Genomic DNA, 23,435 nt, shown 5'->3' on the forward strand with positions numbered 1-23,435 from the left:
ATGATAATAATATTTACAAGCCGTGTGCACCTTTTTCATGTTACATGATTTTATTTTGAAACGTCTTGTTTATTTCCTGTAGAGCTATTGTTTTCTTTGGCTAACTTAGCTTCTTTAGCTGTCAAACCATTGAACTACCCTGAAGTTTTTATGTTAAAGATATACTTTTAAAAAACTATCCAAGAGCCTTTAGGAAAGTTTAAAAAAATCATTAGGGAGTGAAGCATTTAGACATGATAGAGTAAAAGAACAGACTTTGAATTCAGTCATCAAAGTTTTGTTTAATGAATACAAACATACATTTTCCTTTCATAGGTACAATAGGTTACTCGAAGTGTCTTACAATTCAGAGCAGAGTAAACATACTACTTCCATATTTTGAAGCATTGAAATCGAGGCTGCAAACATAAGACTTGAAGTTCCATACAGTACATAATATATTATATACACACACACACAGAAGCAACACCTCTTTGACTCCACAGTCAGTGTTCTTATTACAATGATCTGAGCGTTAGAGAACGAGAGAGGAAAAGTCTTTTATTGCATGGAGACACAGAGCTACATGCTACGCTGCTGCTTTCTGACTGCGCTCCGTGGCCATCCTCTCCAAGCGTTCGGTGTAGAATCCATTGAAATCCAGTCTGTTAAAATATAGGAAAAGTATAATTGACATAAATTCCAAATAAAAGATAATAAAACCTCTTTTGTAGTGTAATTTGAGCAGTTTTACCTGTAGATGATGCTAATCATGCTGTGCTCACAGTCATTGGTGCTGTAGATGCTCAGCTTGTCCAGCAGGTCCAGCAGCAGCATGCTGAAGTTATTGTCAAATTTAATGATGGTGGCCTCTAAGTTAGAGTCAGACTGCAGGGCGTCCACATACTCGGACATGATCTGCAGCAGGGAGAGAATTCAAACATGTTGAAATAAGAGGAACAGTGTGTTCAGGTGCCAGCTGATATTTCTAGTTGTACCTCTCTGAACCTGTTTACATTCCAAAGCAAGAAACATAACTTTCTGTGACATCTGCAGATCATGTTGGTTTCTGAATACCTTTGAGGTGAGTCTCTTCTTCTCTGTCTCCTCGACCTGGTCGCTCTGAGAGGAAGGCCCGTCCATGGCGCCTTGTTCCAGAGAGAGACGTTCTAACCTCATGCTCTGAGTGAAACGCTGCAATATCAAATACAAGTAAACACCTTGGTGCAATTCTGTAAAAGCATAATTTTAAACCAAAGCAAAAAAAAAAAAATCAAAGGATTTCTTTAACTTAAGGAAATGTTTTCATGTGGGCTGACCTGCATGCAGTTTGTGAACTTGACGCAGACCGTCATGAGTTTGGAGAAGATCCTTAGGAGCTCAGGGTTGGTCAACATGCAGTCCTTTAGGCAGTTATCCAGAAAGCTGGTGTGGTGGCAGAGAACGTCATCGATGTTTGACGCCTGGAGAAGGATGAAGAAAAAGGTCAGAACAATAAACACATTTTGTTAATGGAACTTTGTTACACAAACAGAATGAAAATTTTAAAAAAATCCACAGAGAGCTGATACTGCATTCAGGTTTTAACAGTAGTACGGTACGGCTTGATCAATGAGGACACTCACTGTTTTCAGGTTGTTCTCCATGATGTGCCAGGTGGGCTCCATCACCTCAAACATCATGTAGTACTGGATGTTCTGTACAAAGTTCAGCATGCGCTGTCGGAGGGCGAACGCTGCAGCAAACCTGCGTTCAGATCATGAATGAGTGGATGGTGTTAAACCATTTTCCTTTGGGAGATTTATCAGAGAAACGTTTGTAAAGAGGATTAGAGATTCTTCATTAGCTCACCATTTGGGAGAGCGTAAGGAGTACTGCTTAAAGTCTTTGTTGCTGATCCACACGTTGCACAGGAGCCGCTCAACATGTTTGCAGTAAAACATGTGTCTGAACAACATCTGGTACCTCGTCAGGGCTTTCCTGGAAAATAAGAAGACTAAAAGATTACAGAAATCACCAAACCTGTCAGAGGTTTTCACTCTTAAGACAAATTAAAGACCTGTAGATTTTACACGTGTTGAGAGAAGGTATTTTGTGACAGATATAAAAGCTTTTCACCACTAGATGGCGACAGTGTGCCACTGGCTAACAATAACAGCACAATGAATTTATCTAAGAATCCTGCTCTTACATGGTACGATGGATTGCAGACTACTTCAGCAGGATCACAAGCTCTTTGTAAATCTAAAGTAATCTGAGGATCTTGATGGATTTTTTTTAACAGATACATAATTATTTCTATAACTAACAGTCAAATTTCCTGGGGTTTCTCTCTTAGATGAAGCCAAACCTGTTGATGATGAGCGATAGAGGCCATTTGACGATGTAGTCGAAAGAGAAAGCCTCGAGCCCGCTGAGCGTCGTGTCTGTCAGGTCTGCGTTGATGATCGCTTTCTCCTGCTTGGTCTCAATGGCCAGAACACGCAGCAGCTGAGTGATGACATCATGAGGCATCAAGTCAATCTGTGGAGAGAATAAGGGAGGAAATACATATACGAGATCAATCTGTCAATCTGTGTGTGGAGGACAACTTTTGGACTTGCTGCCAATATCTACACTCTTAAATCAGTCTTATTTACTTTAAGGTCGTCTTTGAAGGGGTCGGTATTGGCGGTGCTCATCCTCAGTGCCAGCTCTAGTAGGGCTTCCAGTCTGGGAGGAACAATGTCGTCTACAGGTTTCTTTAGCTCCTCTTCTGTCAGGTCCATGAAGTGCACAAAGAAATCCCCTTTGTCCATCAAGAAGTAGTGCTTGATAGATCTAATAAAAACAATACAGACACTTTGGTTTTCATTATAGTAATGCTTGAAGCCTCATTTGCTTCATCCACCCGCTGGGAGCTTTAAACAATCAAGATGAAGTATTTAAAAATCCATTTACCTGAGGCGTGAAACCAGCTCCTTCTCCTCCATAAGGAAGGCCAGCAGCACTTTGCTGGCGTAGTTATAAGCCTTTTCGATCTGCTCTACGTACGCCCTCTCCTTCAGGGTGTACAGAACCTCCTTAGCATCAGGACACGTCACATCACGGCCACACTCTCGTACCACATTGAGATATTTCCCTGCAAAATAAAACGGGGGAATGAAAACATTTGTCTGCTGAGAGCTCTTTTAGTGCTTTATCATCACTCTTTCTGTTTTTACCTGTACTCAGTATTTTGTCTGCCATTTTTTGTAGAAAGGAGGGAATCCGGTGTTGTACAATTGTATATCTTTGATCCCAGTACTTGTCGTTGTAGTCCTCCTGGATTTTCTCTTTCTGCAGCTCATGCTCCTCCACCATAAACTCACTGAGAGGACACAGAAATAAACATTAAGTCAGATTTAACACCAAAGCAGATACAGAATTAGATCAGTGTGTTCATTGCAGTGAGGTTTTGCAGGCTGGGGTACCTGTATGGATCTTTGATGATGCCTCTATAGATCCACTTCTCCAGGATCTCAAAGTACGGAACACTGGCTGCTTTAGTGAGGTAGAGACACAGCTCCTGAGCCTGGCTGTCTCCGGTGTAGTTGAAGGTTCGATCATGAAGGAGACTTAGAGTCAATCCACCCATGCACTCTCCTTTGTCAACAGAAGAAGCTGTAGAGATGGTGGAAAATGTGAATTTCAATATAAGGATTAGAGGAACAACAAATCAGGCTTGTCATTGTCTTTTTTCAGACTCTTACCGATAGAGGCTAGAATCTCCATGGTCCTCATGGTGGGCTGGATGTAAAACCAGAGTTTCTGCAAGGACAAAAGGCCCTGACGCTGCAGGTGCTCCAGCTGAGTGACTAGAATCAGGTACTCCTTCATTAGAGTCCTCATTGCTGCTGTGAGTGCATGGTTCACCTGACCGTACTCAAAGGACGACTTCTCCTCAACAAAGCTTGAAGATAAACACGAAATCTGTGAATTATTTGCCCACAAAGTCCTGAATGTGTGAACAAAAAAGAGCTGCGGTATTTTAAACTTAAATTACCGTGTTATAGTGGAGTAATACGAGGCCACTGGTAATATTCTGTTCACCAGCTCTTTGACGGACATGTCCAACGTTGAATCGACAATGAAGGAGCGGTTCTGTCTCCCCAGCACAGGCTGAGCTGTGATGTCTCGTCCATCGACTCCCACCAGGACAAATAACAGATCCTCAACCAGAGCTTGTTCTTGAGCAGCTGGAGGCATCGTACCTGAGCAGAGAGAAGATTTATTAAAAACACTGCCAACTACAAGAAACAGCTGTAGCAAAAAAGCTGATTTCAAATTTGTCATATTGGATCCTTCTGGGCCAAGTGAATGTATCAGGCTTAGAGCACAGGTGAATTTGTTGCTGAATGTACCGATGGCCACAGGAGGATCTCCTGGAGGAGTCGGACTGGTGATAAAGTCTCCAAGGAGAGCAGGACGTTCATACACCCAATTAGGAAACACAGGATTGGGCTGGGTAGGGTTTTTCTTGTTGTGTTTATCCCTCAGCATTTTCCGTGTGACTTCAGCAGGCTGCAGACCGAAATCACAAAAAGAGAGAGCAAGAAATTATAACCAAGCACATTCATGGGCAAGCATTTCATTAGAGTTTATGCACAGAAGAAAAAAATCCTCGCCAAAGGTGCGTTGGAGCTGGCTGTCACATTTCCAAGCTTCTTTCTCAGCTCGTCAAGTTCCTGCATGGACATCTTGGTGCTGGTCTGAGGCAGAGAGTAGCTGGTTGTTGTGGTTGATGTTGTGTTTGCTGAGGACTCTGATCTTTCTTTGGCATTCTGCTGCAGACACTGGAGCATCTATGGAAACACAAGAAGCTGTAAGCACACTGTTTTAATATGAAAGCATCTTCATAATCAACATTTAAGAATAAACAAACGCATTAAGGAACCTGTTTAAAAACTTCAATTACCTCTTTATCCTCACAGAGTTTGGACAATAGATAGACGAGAGGATCCAGGTGTCTGACATTTTTTGACTTGAGCTCGTCATACCTTCTTAAGAAGTCTTCTGGGGTTTTGGAGAACTCCGCTAATTTGACCTAAAATGAGAAATGAAAAGAAATTTAAAAACTGTCATACTGATGGCATGCATCTTTTTATGGCTTATCCAGAGTCATGACTTCTCATCACTCTCTTATTATGCCCGTCTTTTGTCTGGCATCCTTCCTAACTGTGAAACACTCACCTTGGCGCTGTGAGAAGAGACTGTGGTCGTCACGTAGGGAGTCCGATGTTTCTGCAGGAGATCTATGTAGCCCTCTGCTCCATCTCCTCCTCGGACATGAAGCAGGCTGAGCAGCTCGTTCACATCGTGGTGGATCCTGTACTCACTCATTGCTCAGACAGCTGAGATAACAACACACTTCATTCAGGAGAAAGGAGAAGAATAGGCATGTGCATCAATAAAGATGTAGTTAAACATGGACTGCAGAAAGCTGATCTAACGTTTTGTAGCTAGCTGCCTCAGCAGCTAACAGGCCAAACCGTTAGTAATACATAAACAAGAGGATGAGGATGCTAAGTACGTTGCAAGCTTATTCAGAAGGTACCCTAGCGTCATACAGGTTTAATAACGTTTTAATTACGACACTAACAACACCAAACATCCTACCTGTCAGTCGTGTTTAGCCTAAATCAACATCGAACCCTGTACCAGGTAACAAGCGCGCCTACCACTGGTCAAATTCTTCTTCTACTAGTGCTGCGTGCTACAGAGTAGAGGTGCTATGCTGCCACCCAAAGGTGGAAAACGATACCGCAGCCAGCGATTTAAAGATAAATGGCTGGTTTCAGAAAAGTACAACTCGAAAGGATTTCATATAAAATATTATTAATGTATATATTTTTTTTTACTTAATAGTCGTCCCACCGTCATCGTTGGCGTTTTTATGCATTTTTTAGTTTTTAAAAGAATTTTTGGGCAAGTTTCCCCATATTTTTTAGTCGGCAAAAACAAGTTTTTATATAATCATAACTTAATATTTAATTCTTGTGACACAGTATCTTATAATTGCAATTTCCCCCTGTTTTTCTGGCAAATCTAATTTTAATTATTTTTATTTTTTTTATTTATTCATCAGGGCAAGTTCCGCTATTTCTTTAAACCTGGTGGGAACAGGCTCTGATACAATAACGTCTCGATATCTCATCTTTTTATTTACGACCAAGCATTTTATAATTTTGACTTATTTTATACTTATGACCATCTTATAATTTTGACTGATCGCATAATAATGAATAAGTATATGATAATTTGACAATTTTTCTTATATTCTTCCTTTCTTCCTTATTCTTCCCTTTTTGGGGGGAAAGTCTAATTGATTTTTTTTTTAATTAAAATTTTTTTTTTTTTTTCGAGGCAGGTCTTTTCGTGTTTGTTGTGTTTGTTTTAACCTGGCGAAAACAGACGTATCTACCTGTAAAATTACAGCTTGGTATCTTATAATTTTGACTTATTATCCTACGATTAAGATTTTTTTAGGGAAGCTTTTTAAATGTAATTTTATTTGGGCAAGTTTTCTTAAAACATTTGATTTGTTTTAATTCATCTACCAAATATCACCATTTTTATTTCTAAAATCTGTGACACAGCGGAAGTAAACAGTAATCACGTTAGAACCCGGAAGAATTGCCTTTTCTCTGATTATCGTTTGAAAAGACAAGAATGAGAAATTTATCTGACGAAGAAACGATTAAACACGATGCTGCTAACATCGTTCAGTGTTTAATATCCATATTTGTGTCTTAATCTTAGTCGTTCGAGCAGGAGACGGTCGATGCGAGCAGCAACGCCCTGATGCCAGAGAAATATCCTCGCTCTGTTTACAAACCGACCCAGAGAAAGTGTTTCCCCGCAGTGTTTCGTTAGCTCATCGCGCTGTTGTGTGTTTATTTCGGACGATTAGAAAATCATGGCTGAACTGCATGTTGTGGAACCGAGCGGCACTGCCACCCTAGATCAGCCCGAGCACCGCGACGTCCGCGGCTCTATGCGCTTGGCTTCGCCCACTCTCATGGTTCCTCCGCGGGGCAGCCAGCTCAGCCCCGGCGGGGTGTCGGGCGGTAGCGGTGGAGGTGGCAGCGGAGGACGGTCAGTGTTTGGGTTCCCTGCGAAGAGCAATCCAAGCTCCCCGTCCGAACCTGGGGAAAAGCCGGGCTCACGCTGGGTTCGCCTGAACGTCGGGGGGACCTACTTCATCACGACCAAACAGACGCTGTGCAGGGACCCCAAATCGTTCTTGTTCAGACTGTGCCAGGAGGACCCGGACCTGGACTCTGATAAAGTGAGTACTCCAAGTCACAAAAATAAAGACTACATCTCAAGTTTGTATTTCAGATCAATAAGGGGCCGGTAGAAATGCAGAAAAATGTGTTTTCGGTATATTTGAGTCAATTTTTGCCAATTATGTTTTTTTATTGTACATTTTAATTCCTCTCCCATGATTTTATGAGCCAAATACTCTGCAGTTTCACAGCAACCATGAAGGCAGTGTAAATTGTTTGTTTAGCTTTACCAACTTTCATCAAGATAGTCAAAAATCATAAACATAAATACTGTACTCTTGAGTAATTAAAGATAAACTTTGGTGAAAGAGAGACCAGTTTGGTTTTCAGCATCATCATCTGAGTGAAATGATGTCGAGATGTGTCAGGATTCAAAGAGACAAATACCACTTTCACCCTTAATGTAAAATGTTTGCAGCTCTAGGTATGTATGATGTCAGTATCTTAGAAAATGGGTAGACTTTTCTTTTTTTCAGGGGCTTGTTTTAAACCAATCCTCCTTAAAAACATCCACCTTATTTCTTGTAGGATGAGACAGGGGCCTACCTAATCGACAGAGATCCTACATATTTCGGCCCCATCCTGAATTATCTCCGGCACGGAAAACTGATCATGGATAAGAATCTGGCTGAGGAAGGTAAAACTGTTCAATCCTTGAGTCTTATCCATCAGTGAAAACCATTTTAACATTTAGAGACAGGATAATGAATTCTTGTTTGTTTTTTTCGTGTCAGGTGTTCTGGAGGAAGCTGAGTTTTACAACATTGCATCCCTGGTGAGGCTGGTCAAAGAGAGGATACGGGACAATGAGAACCGGACCTCCCAGGTACAGAAACAGGACTGGGAATAAAACTGAAGGATAAACCAGAACTTCATCATCTAGGACAAACAGAACCAAAAATAGCTTTGTATCTGTGTTTGTGCAGATAATTGATGTTTTGTTTTGTCCCTCAGGGCCCCGTGAAACACGTGTATCGAGTATTACAGTGCCAAGAGGAGGAACTCACACAGATGGTCTCCACCATGTCGGATGGTTGGAAGTTTGAGCAGGTGCAGAAAATGAAGCTTTTATTATCGCTGTCCTGATTTTGTTCAGGCATCAATTATTCCAAAGCTGCTTCTGTTTGGAGAGCTGTGTTTCAGACCTCCATATTTGGGTGATTGGGACTGAAATTTGTGAGAACTATGAGTCTGAAAAGTAAAGTGGTAGAATGATTTGCATCATCCTTACAGCTTTGTCTTTTTGTCCGTCCACAGCTCATAAGCATCGGCTCCTCTTATAACTACGGAAACGAGGACCAGGCAGAGTTTCTATGTGTAGTTTCCCGGGAACTCAACAACTCAACCAATGGCATCGTTATCGAGCCCACTGAGAAGGCCAAGGTGAGAGATCTGCACGGCATGACTCACTGCAGATATTTTCCTTTATTCTGACAGACATCACTAAAAAAAGAACAAAACTCAAGTTTAAAGATGTGATCGTTGGTTAAATGTTTGCGTTATCATTGCTTCATTCAGTCTGCCTGTAAGCAGAGTTTAGTTTAGTCCCTTCAATGACTTTACATCTTTTTTCTCGTCCTCACAGATTCTTCAGGAGCGAGGCTCGCGAATGTGAAGCGACCTGGAGCCTGGGCTTCAACACACTTAATCAACAACTGCAAACAATAACAAAAAACATTTCCTCCAGTCTTCATCAGCTGGTTTCATCATCATCATCATCATCATCCACCTCCCCTTCTCCTCTGGTGTGCCTTTCCACAGCAGGGACGCTCCTTCTCCCCCTGACTCCCCTCCTCCTCCTCTTCCAGGGCTGCGACTTGACCCTGACTCGTCTCCTCGTTTGTTCTCCATCCCGGGCTGTGGGACGCTTCAGGAGGATTTTAAAAAGGAATCAGATGGTCAGTGTCGATATGGTGCAGGATATGGTGCTGATTGTAGCCCCATGTTGTTATCATCGGTGGATGGATATCCAGCACAAAGCTACTCCGAATCATCTTCATCGCTTTCAAAATCACTTTTAACCCACAGGATCTGTTTTCTCTCTGATACATTCGGCTCAACTCAGCAGAAACCTCCTCAGGACTCTCACAGGACATAAAGGAATGAACACAACTCTCTGACAGAGCTTCTTTCTTTACAAGGGAGCGTCCACGCCGGCCGCCTCCCTCTCTGCACTCCCAGAATCCTCCTGGCTGACGTCGGAGGTAAATTGCATCGCTTTAAACCGAGCCAGGAGCAGAGTCTGATCGCTGCGTTTGAGCCAGTCTGGTGCAGTGTTTCCTCCACTTTCTGAGTCTTTAAAGGAGTGACAAACATCTTACACAAGGACTTGGTTCTGTCCTCCTCCCGTCTCCTTCTTTTTGGGCTCGACCCGGTCGCTCCTCCCAGGGAGAAAAATTTGGGATAAAAGAAAAACCGAAGACTCAAAAAGACTTCACCTGTGTACAATTTGTCAAGGCATGTGAGGAATCTATATAAATCTATATAGGCTACATGATGAAATTATATGAAAATTGAATGCAAATGGTGTAATTATTGGTTTCTGTATCATAGTTGTCATATATTTACACACTCTGTTGGGTGAGTCTATTTAAAGGACAGAGAAAATATCATATTTTTCATTCTATGGAAGGTTTCCGCTCGGTATCATGGATGTGAGTTTGTGTTTGCAGCGCCTCTCTGCTTTCTGTCCATGACTGAAATATCACAGCTGCACGTTTTCTGTCGTGTTCCTCAAAAATCTCCAGCTATCGTCGATATTTTCTCTCAAATATTCCACTTTGATCTGTTACATATCTTAAAATTGTAATCAGAGAAGATGAAAATGAAAAAGCTGGCGTGGTGGATGTGGCCAGTCTGTGTTCTGCCTCAAACACCTGAATCCCCCGCTTCTCTCTCCGTTACGCCAACATTCATCACTCTGCAGCTGCCTCTGTTGCTACTCCTCTCTTTGACGACAAAATATCTGACATGTACTCCGTACTCCCTGAAACATCTGAGATTACAGATTTGCATTAACTGACTGAGCCTGTGAGACGTGTCTTCATGTTTCTGGGCTTCAGATGTTTCTTTTCATGACAGTTCATCAATATCGTGCTGACTGTTGCTTATCAGAGTCACCGGTGAATTGTTGACTGGGTTGTTTGGTTTAGACGCGTGAACTCAACTGACGCTTTCTTGAATTTGCACATTTTATTTTAGTAATACACCATAACACGCAAAAAAAAAAACACACCCTCTCACCTGGTAAGCACACTTTTATCTTCTTCCTAAACTCCCTCCATGTATTAATACAACATAAACAAATATAATGTGCATAAAAATGGCTGCAACAGATATCAACTTGGCTGGGGTACATTTCTTTTAATACATCCACGACTTTAAGTTGTTGCGTGATAAGTGTGGCTTTTTACAATCTTTACTAGCCTGAGCTTCTCTGGTAAACCTGTGTTTTTTAAACAATAATCAACCTTAATTTGAACAGTTAGAAAATTTAGAGTCATACATACAGGCTGAAATAATTTTAGGGTATGTAGAAAGTGAAATGATGAGAAGTAAGGGCATCTTGAGGTCAGCTGTCCTTGCATTTCTCTGATTAAATCTTGAAAAATGATTTCTGAAGTGACTAAATCAAGGAATCAAGAAGTCAGATTTGATTTTTAATTGTGCAGAAAAAAAAACATGGATGTTAAAATCCTGGATTGCATAAGTCAAATTAGCTTCAAAATGAACCCAACAATCATATACACTAAAAACTTCTGCAGAATTTCCCATTTGAGAAATCATTTAACTTCATAACTTGTTTCTCAATTTGTGAAAAATTGTGCACCATTCCCCACAATCCTCAGAAAAACACAGGTAAACAGATGTTGTTCCAGGTGTAAACACCTCCTTATCGTAAGAGCAACTTAACGCCAAGTTTGAGCCATATCCCTTCATATCTGATCGAGAAACAAACATTTCATTGAGCCCATTGTGCAGACTGAACTCACACTTTAATCACTGCCCCTTAAGCTTCAGGATGCCTCAGACACGCTCTCACTTTGATGCATCATCCTCTGTATAAAGTTATGTTATATCAGCATGAACAAAAAGAATGCCAGAAAAAACCTGTACCTGTGCCGTGTCATGCTCCTGGTCGTGACCAGTCCGGCCTCTGAGCTCAAACTTTGATGTGACTTCTTCTTCTCTGTTGTTTACTTTGTTTCTTTACCCTGACTGTGTGTTGTGCAGTTATATCCTGCCTATCAGAGTCGTAAGCAGACTGCGTGCTGCTTAAAACGCCCAAACGTGTCATTGAGGAGCACTTTTTCTCCCTCTGGGCCTTTGCAAAGCACCTTGGGTGTTGTTTCCCTTCGTCTGTGTCCGGTGTTGTGCCTTTGACCTGTGTTGTGCACAGTTGTTCTCCCCTCTTTATCAAAGGATGCCTCCCTTACCTTAAAAAAGCCAGGAGGCCCCTCCCTGAGGTCTGATGTTTAATGCGGTCTTTAGCTTGGTTTGTATTGTTCGTGTTCCAGTGAGAGGCAAGCCAACAAACCCATCGTCCCCTGCTTTGTTTACGTTTATTATGCATACTAAAAACTGAAAATCAGCTGTTTTTGTGCCATCGCTTTGAGCTAAATCAACCAACGATCCAGAACTGTGTGTAAAACTCTTAACACTCTAGCGGTGTTTGTGTTTTCAGCGCTATCAAACGGGAGGAAAGCAGAAAGATTGACAAAGCAGGTTTCTCTCCTCTACTTTTATCTTAGTAAAACTCCGGCAGTGCACTTGTTGACAGAAATCAATCTGACTTTAAACTTGCCATCATTTGGCCTCTTTTTGTTCTTGAGTTGCATGTTGAAGCAATCTCTGATGATTAAACTTTTAGATGTGCGTAATTAACCTTGAAGCACTTATTACACCTGTTACCTTTGTGAACCCAGTTTTATCTTAACCTCGATCAGTCGTGCAGTGTTTGAGTCAGTGGTTCCCAAACCGAGAGGGAGTCAGGGTGGAAGAAAGAAGACCTTATGTGTGTTTCTTCTCTTGATATTATGTTCTCTTTTTTTAGTCTTCCATTTAATAATGCTGTTATTTGACCATTAGCGTGTCAGTAGCTGCTCCCCTTTGTGCAGACTGATATCTCAGCTACAATTTCAACATCGTGCAGACAGTTATTATCCCCAGAGGATGAAATCTACTTTCTTTCTTTTAATATTTTGGCACAATTAATACTTCAGTGACTAAATATCTGAAAAAAACGTATTGTAATTGAATTACAAAAACTGCAACAGCAACTTAACAGCAAAAAACTGAAATCTGATCAAATGTTTTTGTCTGATTCTCAGCAAAAATGTCTTTTTAGACTTAATATGAGCCACATTTACCTTACCAGTCCAGAAAAATACCTTATTTCAAGTTATTTAAAGACCAAATGAGGTCTGAGTTGCCCGTAACAAGTTAAAAAATCTGCCAATGGAACAAGAGAAAAAAAAATTGTCTTAAGACATTATTCTGGTTTCAAGCAAATTATTGAGAAATGTTTTCTTGTTCCATTGGCAGATTTTTTTCTACTTGTTTCAAGCAATTCAGACCTCATTTTCAACTTTAAATAACTTGAAACAAGACATTTTTCTAGACTGTTCAGTTGAATTTGGCTAATATGAAGCTTAATAAGACAATTTTACTTAAAATAAGACAAAAACACTTCAGAAGATTTCAGTTTTTTGCAGTGGTTGGACTAATTTTTCAAACACTTTTGATAACTCTTGCTGGATATTTTGCTTTAGTGTTCGTTAACACAATCACAACTTTTGAATCCTCACTCATGACGTCCCTCTTCCTTTGGGAACCACTGACCTGGTGTGATTATAATAACTTTTGAATCAAACACCCGTTTTTTGAAACAAACTAAAACACGTTTGTACCTTCACATGCACTAAGCTAAGTCTACAAATAATGTGCAATTTTAACAAATCTGCAAAAAATATATATCTCTGTTGTTTGGGCACGTGAACACATGAGAGCATGCTTTCGTTTTAGAGATTACGATGTTGTGTACTGGATTTTGTCTGACCTCTGTGTTAGTGCAAAGTGTATGTGATGCATGGTGGGGGGAGCAGAGGGACGGCATGGCTCTGTGGTGTGTAGGCGTAGATTTAATGTGTGGAACGGTTGGTCTACAAGTCGTCATACTCTCTACTCACACCTTCTGTTTCTTTGTTGTTTCTGTATCTGAAGATAAAGAAGAGCTAGCTTTGGATGCTAACCAACCAACCAATCAGACTGCAGACCCCCCCCTGGCTCCCCGCCCCTCTAACCACAGTTTCTACGCATTGACCTGCAGGAAAACTCACAAAAGAAAGGTTTTTAATACATGAATCATTTTGCCAGTTACTCTGTAAACACCTGCATGCGTTTGTGGACATGCACACTTGTACACTCATTTAGACGTATTGAAATGTCACCTATTAACAGTTACTTTGTGTTCATTTATCAACAGTATTGATGTCAAATGTGAATATTGTCAATGGAGAAATGTTTGGAAGCTGAAAAAAACATTTTGTCTGATTGTTTCACTTTTATTTATTTTATATTTTTGAATTTTGTCTACCAAATGTTGTTTCTTTACATGTAACAATTTTAACAAAGCCTGTCTGGTTTTTAATCATAAAATGTGTCTGTGTTTTAAAGTGTGGCTCATGGATTTTTCATTGATCCAGGTATTTTATTTGATTATATGCTGCACAAATGAAACATAAAAAGAACAGTGGTTGGAAAAGTTTACTAAAGACCCTCTGTTTGACACTTTTCTTATGCAACAATGTGCTTTGGAGGCTAAAATGACTAAAAAATAAAAATAGCATCAAAATACAGTAAAAAAAATAAATAAAGTAAGTAAGGAATTCAACAGTAAAATCGGTGAAAATAATATCAAAACTGTGCAATTTTCTAAAAAAAAAATCAGAAGCAAAACTTTTGAACTTTGCAAAAAAAAAAAGTGTAGTTTCATTACAAGATTGTTGGTTAGATCTTGACATCTAGAGGAAGCACATTTTTGAGAAGGAAGTGACTTGCAGTGTCATGAATAACTTAATAAGCACATGCGGTTTGGACACAAGATAAAGGCTTATGTGTTTTTATCTAGCATTGAGTAATAACTTTTAAAAAATAACAATGATTAATCCCCATCAAACACAAAGCAGCAAAACTTAAATCAGATTTAAACTGTCCAAGAATGTGCAGATTGATTTAAATTCACAATGAAGGGTTTGGAAATACTGTCACTATGGTGAATTTAAGGAGTCTGTGTTGGAAAGTGAGACATCAGACAACAAGGTTTCCTTCAGGTGAAAAGTTACTTAATACTCTTAATTAAAAACTGAAGCAGTGCACTTAACATGACCTGCATTCACACACCTGATCAGTTTTACTTATAAACTATAGATGCAAAAAACGACTTGAATGCTTGGAAGTTCAATCCAGGTGTGATGGAGTTGCACCTAATTGGATGATAAAGTTTTATAGGTGAAAAGGGCAACTTATTCAACTAGCTAACTCATAGTATTTTGATTTTAAAATGCATTTTTGCTATATTTTTTATTCCTCTTTTTACTTTCTCATATATATTGGCATATCAGCATGTAGTTTTCAGATCAAAATGACTACTTTTCAAGTTTCATTTGAATCATATCATTTAAATTGTGCTGTAAATACTAGCAGTAGGCGTTTCACTTGAATTAGAGATACTTGAGTATGAATGTCTCATTTATGTTTGTTTATGCAGACCTTATGACTGAATCACTGTCAGCCTCTCCTTTCATGAAACTCTCGGAACATTGTGTCCTCCATTGTGTTCTGGGCCTGCTCCAGAACCTCTGTCCCGCCTGTGCGTGGCACCGCAGGGCAGCGAAGCTCCCCTTCCTCCGCTGGGGCCTGCACAGCCCGCGCCCCGACCCTCACAGGCGGCCATGTCAGTCTCCTCCCCCCGCGAGCGCGAGCGCGGACGCTGCTGGAGCTCCCTGACGAGCAGCAGAGCAGACCTCCCCGGACTGCAGCCGCTGCTGCTCGGCTGTGAAGACGGAGCGACCCCGCCTGTGCAGCGAGGGGGTGACGCGGGCTTGGCGACGTTTATCGACATTTAAAAGAGGTGATTTTTTACATTTATTCAGATTTTAAAAAAATCAACGCTGAAGATTGTCATGACATATCTGCTTACATCGCTTCCTTATTGTTCCGAAAGTGCCGAAGCAGTGATGGTCAGCAGCCTGTGTTTAGATATCAGGGTGAAATTATAGCATGTAAACAAACGGTGTGAAGAATCAACTGTATGGATGATAGTCTGAAGCTTCACTCTTAAAGCTAGTGTTAGCAAAAAGGCTGTGATGTTATTCTAGGTGAAAAAATCGTATTCTGATTGGGTTTAAGTCAAAAACAACCCGAAATACATCTACCACGTGGGAGAGGTTGGCAAAAACTGCGTGTTATAACATTTATACACGTGGAAATATATATTTTTAACTAATAAAGATATGATATAAATGAGAAAGATCTGTCAAATTCCTGTCTGATCAGGTCAGCCTGACTCCCATCCCTTCATGGGCTGTCCCAAAGCAGCTGCTCAGCATCACTTTTATTTATCAATGGAGTGATGCAGAGTTTATTCATAGCACCCTCCCTGTTTTCTAACCTCTATAAAAGCCAACAGTCATTGATTTTTTTATGTAAAAGAGAACACATGGCTGCTGCAGGAGGTAAGGGAGAAAAACAGGATGTCATGGCTGGATAGTGGCTCAGATTGCACAGATAGGAGAGGCCTTTCCCCCTCACTGATCTGACACTCTCTGAATAGTTTTCAGAATAATGCTTTGACTGTGCCCTGCCATGTCTGTCCATTGTTTGCTTTGTTTATGAGCTCTTTTTGCATGGTTTCATGCCGGGGCACCTGGTTCAGCTCAGGTTAACTAACGTTTAACTCTGTTCTCCAAGTGTTTCCAGAGACTGCTGTACATAGGGGAAATATTGTGATTGGTGCACAAAGAAGGCTTCCTTTCTGGAAGTGGAAGTTTAGCAGTTGAGAAAACAAAGTGATTAATGATAAATTAATGTCAGTATAGTAAACATGAGACTACAGGCTGGGGGTTGGGAGCTTAGCTTAGCACAAGGACTGCAAACGCAGGGGAACAGTGAGGCTTTTCTGTACAGTACAGTAATTTAACAGCCTTCTTCCAAAGTTGACTTCAAGCGGAAAAGTTTTTGGCAAAAATTCTAGATCATAACCACCCTTGAACTCTGTTTTTGTACAGATTAAATGGTGAAATCCTCAAATTTCTCAGAACATTATGTTATGAATTAAACCTCTTGTTGCATTTTCACACAAAGTGGGGTTACAGTCTGTGCAGAGTGAAGTGTCTGTCCGTGTCTGTCCGTGTTGCGTTGTCTGAAGGTCAGTATTTGCATGTGAGTTTGGTGCTTTGCATCATGAGTTTGGCTCTTGTGGAAACTGTCCTGCAGCATTTGTATTTTCAGGAGCATAATCTCATAAAGTGTTTCATTTTCTCAGCAGTCGCTACATCTGGAAATGTTCCTCAGAGCCTCTGGTGGCAAAATCCCACTGAGGGTTTTTGCACAGAGGGCTTTTTATTCAAGGATTTTCACAAGTGCATGTTGGTCTCATGCTGGCAAGATTAACTTTCCACCCACGCAGGCTTATAGTATGTGTCGGTACACCTATCAGACCTCTCCTTTGTTAACCCACTCTCTGTCAAACCTGCTGACTTTACGTCATTGACAGTAGTTTCTGATATTAGGGACTATCAGCCCTCAAGGCTCACACAGGAAATTAGTTGCTGCAGGGCCCTTAGGGTCTGCATTCTGCACAGACTGGAGTGAATTTCATGCTGCTTTTTGACTCTGAGTTAAGTCTCTCTAAACATGTTGGTCACATAACAAGGTCCACTATCTGCCAGCTTAGGAGCAGAGACAAATTGAGGTCTTTTCAGAGGTCTTTGAGTGAATTATAGATTCGTTTCTAACTATACAGTACCATCAGTGTTTCAAAGGCATGGTTACATTATTCAGTATTGATTCTCTTTATCAAAACAGGCCTGTAGATATCTGAAGTTTGATGACCAGATGCAGATTTTCTCAGGGTCAAAACAGTGATTCGTTCCAGACATTTGGTGTTCCAACCTCTGACAAAGCTCAAAGACTGTTCATAAAATAACGTAAAAGCTTCAACAATCAACTATTGTGTGTTACAGGAGATCAATATCTGAATATCCTGACTTAAGGTTTGCTTTGTGTCCCTCAGGTCGCTGCAGCCACAGTGACATGGACGGCAGGAGTGCAAACACAACCTGCAGAGCTAACACAGGAGCCTTCCCTGAACTGTCGAGCAGAAAATGACTCACAGAAATGGATTCAGGGGGACGAGTGAACGCAGCCTCGGCTCTGAGGCCTCCAGGGTCCTGGAGCAGGCCAACGGCACAGAGCACGACAAAGTTCAGGAGGCAAACGACTGTGAGATGGAGGAAGGGGGGCACGCAGGTGAACGCACACGCTCCACGGCTGGACCAGGAGTGGTTACCGCTCCGGACGGAGGATGGGGATGGGTGGTGCTGGTTGCCACCATCATAGTCCTGGCTCTGACTCTGGCGTTCCCCTCCTGTGTGGGGATATTTTACACAGACCTGCAGAATGAGTTCCACGCCACCAACAGCGAGACCTCCTGGGTGCCCTCCATCATGACGTCAGTGCTGCACGCAGGAGGTAGAGTCAGCTCACCATCATCCACCTGATATACTCATTACTGACGCACAACTTTCACTCACAACAAGAGGAATATTCTGGAAGGTGTAACATTTCAGCTGCCCTTTAAAGCCCCTGAGCCTCGCTGTTATTTAAGCTCCTACCTGCTGCTGTTGTTCAGGGAAGACGTGAAACCAGAGTTAGAGAATTGGGGCGTTTTTCACCCATCCTGCTGCGTTTGTGTTGATTACGGGAACATAAATCCATGAGAAAGTGTAGTCTGCCTCTACAAACAACACAGAGGAAGCTCAGTACACCACACACCAGGAAGTCAGGGGTGAAAACAATTAAATTAAAGCTGCACTTTAACTTCCTAAAGATGAAATGCACAGTTGAAAGATCGGTATGTTGATTTGATTTGATTATAACAGACTTTAAAAACACTAAAAGCTTTTGCAAACTAAGGGCTGATTAAAATATGGTTAAGTTAGTTTAAAAAACTTAAGAATTATACTGTTACTTAAAAAGTTTTTCATCCTTTGTGTTTTACAGACACAAAGTAAAGTCTGTTGATCCATATACAGAGATTATTTCTTCCTTCCTTGAGTTTTGTCTCATCATGAGACGTCATTGTGGTCCACAGAGGAGCTATCTGCCCCGCCAGTAGTGTCGACTTCCTTCCTCAGTCGCATGTCACATGCATGAAACAGGAAAGAATTTTGAGCTATGGGGGATGTAAGAGAAAGTATGGAGGATTTTTCAGCTTCATTTTGTGAACTTTACGCCCTGCTAGTAAGAGCTACTCTGCTTAAAACTGAAACCTTGTGAGGTGTTTTTGTCTTATTTTAAGTTAGAATTGTCTTATTATACTCAATATGAGCCACATTCACCTGACCAGTCCAGAGAAATGTTTTGTTTTGTTTTTTAGAGAGAAAAGTGAGGTCTGAATTGCTTATAAGAAGATAATTTGCTTTATAGTAGAATAATGTCTTAATACAGGTAACTTTTCTCTTGTTGTTTAAGTCCTTCAATAACTTGAAGTAAGACATTTTTTCTGGACTGGTCAGGTGAATGTGGCTCATATTAAGTCTAAAAAGACATTTCCTACTGAAAATAAGACAAAAACACTTCATAAGAATTATTTTTTTGCAGTGTAACAGCGTCATCTTACAAATCAATCAAACTTAAAGAGGGAATTGACAGGATGCAAACCCTCAGCTGCAGAAACCTGCAGGAATGTTGTTGGTCTGGCTCTTTTCTCAGCTCAGGACACTCAATATGTTACTTAGATTTACACAAAGTGGTATTAATATGTCAATGTAGAAACCACAAACTATTACCCAATCATTCAATTCTTGGTATTCAGACAGCTAAACCTGAAACTGTGCTTGCTTTACGCAATAAACTGTGTATGAAGGTTACTCAACGTCCTCAGAAATCCCAGCCTTATCAAACCGGTTTGAAATCTATTCACTCCGTCTTCTTATCAGCAACATCTGTCAGATGAAATAATGTCAGTGCTTAAAAGAAGAAAAGAGACTGAAGTTCCTGGCCACACCAAAGTATAGAGGGATTATCAGTCCACGTCATCATAAAGATGCGCGCGCGCCTCGACCGCAGAAGCAGCATTTAGCATTTAGCTCCATTACTTCAGACGAGTTAGCTTTTTTTAAACACTAAATTCAACCTGTTAGAAGTATCAAAATGTAAGGATTTTCTGTGGACAGCTTTCAAAAACAATACTACACAGTAGAGGCAACTTCTGTCGAGTTTCGACCGTTACAGTGCAACCGGTGTTTCGATGTTAATAGCGACCATGCTAACTGGTGACTTTCAGCCGACGGCAGCCGTGATTAACGGCCGAGAGTCACCAGTTAACAGGGTCACACTTTACACTGAAACACCAGCGACGTCTACGTGTTTGTAATCAATGCATACTCTTTATCCAACCTCAGTTAATAAGGTTTGACTGCAAACAAGCAATAATAACTGCTGATACTGAAAATAAAGATTTGACTTTGCTTATTTAATGAAAAAATTGGTTTGGGACTGAGGTTCTGAGGGTAAACGCTAAGTTTCTCTGCTAAAAACATCCGTCCACCTATTTATTACCTGTCCACTTGCTGATCTCTTCTGTCCACTTACTGCTATTTCACAAACCTGGGAGCATTTTACCGGCCGTCACATTTATGACATTAAGTTAAAAAATGTGTTTTTTGGTGGTTAACTCTTCCACATTGGTTGACAAACCATTATACTCCACAGTGCTTCTGCACCAAAGTTGCGCGCGCATCCGCCGGTTTTGATAAACAAGTAATCCCTCTATAGGGAAGTACTCTGTGTTTGGTGGTGTTCAGTAAACTCCTGCTCACATGAGAAAAACAAAGTGAGGCTAAAGCAGAACAATGAGTGCCGGTCGGTGATATCCCAGTGTTGTTAAACTCCCCTCCGTATAATCTTGCTCTACTGGCACTGTTTTCTCTTTCTTATTAGTTTCACATTATAAACCACTTTAGACCTTTGAAACAACCTCACTCTGAATACACTAAAGAAGGTCAGTTTCTATTTTCATTTTGTAATTCAGGGGTTGGTTGTAAGAGTTGGGGGATGTGATAATCACACCCGGGTCTCGTGGATTTTGGAGACAGGACAGCTTTGATCCTGAAAAGTTCCTGATCTGACAGAAATGTGGCGAGAATCTGAGGATTATCTTCATTAAACAGCACGCAAGTTTGAGCCATGCACCAGCGATGAAACGACACAGATTTTCACTGTTTGGAGGAGAAACTCAGCAGAGATTTAAAGTCAAGCCCTAATTAAGACACAAACATGACCTCAGATATATCAATACAGCAACAAGACAGGTCAACGTCTGTGCCTTATAAAGCTTTATTTCACACTCATAGCCTGTAACTCTTTGAGCTCTGTCAGATAAAAGCTCAGATAGGTTGGCTTTTAATCTCCATCAGCACCATGCAGCTCTGTTGCCTACCTACCGAGGCATGTGCTGATGTCTGTTGGTGACCTTTAACCGATATAGCTGACTGTATTTAGTCCTTAGGCTGCAGATACACAATGTGAAACTTCTCCTTCAGTCAGAGAGAATTTATGAGCAGCAATAAAAGCAAATCGACATGATTTGGATATTTGCTAAGCAATCTACTAGACGCTCTGACTCACAAAGACATGGAATAAATCTGCAAGCAGGTCAACACAGAGCTGCACCTTAGTGCTACAACATGTGAGCCTTAAGTGGGAGAGCAAATATGTTTTCAGTCCTGCTTTTATTCAGATTGGAGCTTAACACAAGTTATGTGAAAAGTGCAGCAGGATTAGGAGAACCACCTCGCCTCTGCTGTGTAAGCTTTAACCCTTTCCTGCTCTGATATGCATTAAACTAAGAGCGTTATGTGGGTCCGCAGGTCCGTTCTGCAGCGTCCTGGTGGAGAGATTTGGTTGCCGGGCGACTGTCATGTTGGGCGGAGTCCTGAGCGGAGCGGGAATGGCAGCCAGTTCGTTTACCCAGTCCATCGGCCAGCTCTACATTACAGCCGGGGTTATTACAGGTCAGCAAACATGCAACTGATTTATTATCCAAGTTGTAATATGATTACTGATGAAACACTATTCAGGATACTACCTGCACAGCACGAAGCAGCTCGAAGGGAGCAGCTGATCAGAAGCTGAGGAAAACTCAAGAGTGTAAAGATGCTCAAAGGGTTTGACAGTTTTTCTGAAAATGTTTAGAAACAATTTCAAACATGACTTTTCTCCTTATCTTTGGTCTTAATGAGCACATGACGTTTTGTATTCGACGAAAAAAAGTCTGAAAAAAGTCATGGTCAAGACTCAGATGTTGAACGTAAAGCTTCTAAGTTAAAGAAATATAGAAATGTATAAAAGTCAAACTGAAGCTTTTCCCCCTCTCTGTCACAGGTCTTGGTTTCTGCTTTAGCTTCCAGCCCGCCGTGACAATCCTTGGCCACTACTTTGTGCGTCGCAGAGCGTTTGCGAATGCCATGTCGTCCACTGGCACAGCGCTGGGACTCTGCACGCTGCCTTTCTTGGGTAACTACCTCCACACAGAGCTGGGCTGGAGGGGGAGCTTCCTGGTTTTGGGCGCCGTTTTGCTGAATTGCTGCGTATGTGGAGCAGTCATGAGGCCTCTGCAGCCCCAGGTACGCAGGGGCCAGCCTCTGATGAACCACGGACCCCCTCCACCTGAGGAGGAGCCTGAGAAGGAGAAAGCAGGGTGGATGAGGACAGCATGGAGCTACGTGGTAGCTTCCCTCACTAAACACATGGCCTTCGATCAGCTCTGCCATAACCCTCGTTACTGTGTGTTGGTCATCGGCATCACCTGGATGATGCTGGGGTTTGTGGTGCCGCTGATCTACTTGGTCCCCTACGCTACAGCTCACAGCATGGAGCAGGGCCGTGCTGCGCTGCTGCTCTCCATCCTCGGCATCGTCAACATCACGGTGCGGCCGCCCTTTGGCATCATCTTCAGCATGCAGTGGTTCAAAGGGCGACACACGTACGTGTTCGCCTCCGCTCTTCTTGTGAACGGGCTCAGCAACAGCATCCCCTGCATCGGGCCCAGCTTCATGGTCCTGCTGGGGTATGTGGTGATCTACGGGCTGTCCATGAGCGTGGTGGGCTCCCTGATGTTCACTGTGCTTATGGATATTGTGGAGATGAGCCGCTTTCCATCTGCTCTGGGTTTGCTCGCCATCATGGAGAGCATCACACTGCTGATCGGGCCTCCACTGGCAGGTAATGTGACACTAATATGAGACACATCAACTGCTTGGTATGAAAAAAACAATTTGTAGTTTGTTTTACTAAATTTAAAGTGGAGTTTGCTCAGTCAGCGCCTTTCCCTCAAAGTCTGGATGGATCTATGGATCTATACTGGGAGCTCCCTGCCCCCAAAACCTTAGATGAGGAGAGCACACTTCTCCTCTTGCCCATGTGCTCCTCCTCTATGAGCCTGTATCCGTAAATAAACCACCACAGCTTTAGTTACAATAGAGACACACGTGAGCAAAGGAACAAATAATCCACTGCACGTTTAAAAAAACCTTAATGTGGTTATAAGAGTCTGAATGCATTAGAAACTCTTATGTTTGTTGATGTTTGCTTCCTCTGCGCTCATCATATCTCTGTAACCCGGCTGTTTTGTGAAGATTAGTCCGGAGTGTGGGCCTTCTGGTGGTGCGAGTTTCAGATAATCCAGCCTGAGTTTGTGAAGTAAATTTAACTCATGCCTAAAGGAATAATCCTTTTTCTCGATTTCAAAGTAACTTGATTGTGAACATATTGTATAAACAGGATGAAAAACAGTCAAAAAGGGGCCATAGCTCCCGTTAAGAGTTTAATAATTGATCCTGAGGTGTTGGAAACAGAGTTAAG

At 41.6% G+C, this 23,435-nt stretch overlaps 3 protein-coding genes across 5 annotated transcripts in view; 2 read left to right on the forward strand and 1 right to left on the reverse strand.

Moving 5' to 3' along the window:
* slc16a5a (solute carrier family 16 member 5a) overlaps positions 1–23,435 on the forward strand; it is a 39,591-nt gene that overhangs the window by 14,257 nt on the left and 1,899 nt on the right. Inside the window, exons 2-5 of one of the 2 annotated variants that reach the window (XM_074663343.1) lie at positions 15,058–15,420; positions 17,584–18,041; positions 21,443–21,586; positions 21,957–22,796. In XM_074663343.1, coding sequence (XP_074519444.1) covers positions 17,675–18,041; positions 21,443–21,586; positions 21,957–22,796 — 1,351 coding nt within the window. In that variant the 5' untranslated portion in view covers positions 15,058–15,420; positions 17,584–17,674. The remainder of the gene's footprint in view (positions 1–15,057; positions 15,421–17,583; positions 18,042–21,442; positions 21,587–21,956; positions 22,797–23,435) is intronic. The other variant, XM_074663344.1, reaches the window with a different exon arrangement.
* On the reverse strand, positions 270–5,713 carry tubgcp2 (tubulin gamma complex component 2). 2 transcript variants are annotated; one of them, XM_074662529.1, is made up of 18 exons: positions 5,617–5,713; positions 5,191–5,351; positions 4,916–5,044; positions 4,626–4,802; positions 4,362–4,521; positions 4,004–4,211; positions 3,711–3,910; positions 3,432–3,621; positions 3,183–3,328; positions 2,920–3,100; positions 2,619–2,799; positions 2,330–2,502; positions 1,831–1,959; positions 1,605–1,725; positions 1,299–1,442; positions 1,057–1,173; positions 734–897; positions 270–644 (listed from the first exon to the last, which is right to left on the reverse strand). In XM_074662529.1, the coding sequence occupies exons 2-18, from the start codon at positions 5,338–5,340 to the stop codon at positions 569–571; spliced, it is 2,646 nt and encodes an 881-aa protein (XP_074518630.1). In that variant the 5' UTR covers positions 5,341–5,351; positions 5,617–5,713; the 3' UTR covers positions 270–568. The 2 variants fall into 2 exon arrangements, with proteins under 2 accessions (XP_074518630.1, XP_074518629.1); XM_074662528.1 differs by having other exon boundaries at positions 5,191–5,367.
* Positions 6,589–13,937, forward strand: kctd2 (potassium channel tetramerization domain containing 2). The gene is made up of 6 exons (XM_074663317.1): positions 6,589–7,288; positions 7,818–7,926; positions 8,024–8,115; positions 8,244–8,339; positions 8,547–8,672; positions 8,875–13,937. Exons 1-6 carry the CDS (start codon positions 6,917–6,919, stop codon positions 8,902–8,904), a joined length of 825 nt encoding a protein of 274 aa, XP_074519418.1. The 5' UTR covers positions 6,589–6,916; the 3' UTR covers positions 8,905–13,937.

Source organism: Halichoeres trimaculatus, unplaced genomic scaffold (assembly GCF_033239565.1).
Source record: "Halichoeres trimaculatus isolate MK-OKI-2021-1 unplaced genomic scaffold, fHalTri1.1 fHalTri1_scaffold_23, whole genome shotgun sequence".
Taxonomy (NCBI): Eukaryota; Metazoa; Chordata; class Actinopteri; order Labriformes; family Labridae; genus Halichoeres; species Halichoeres trimaculatus.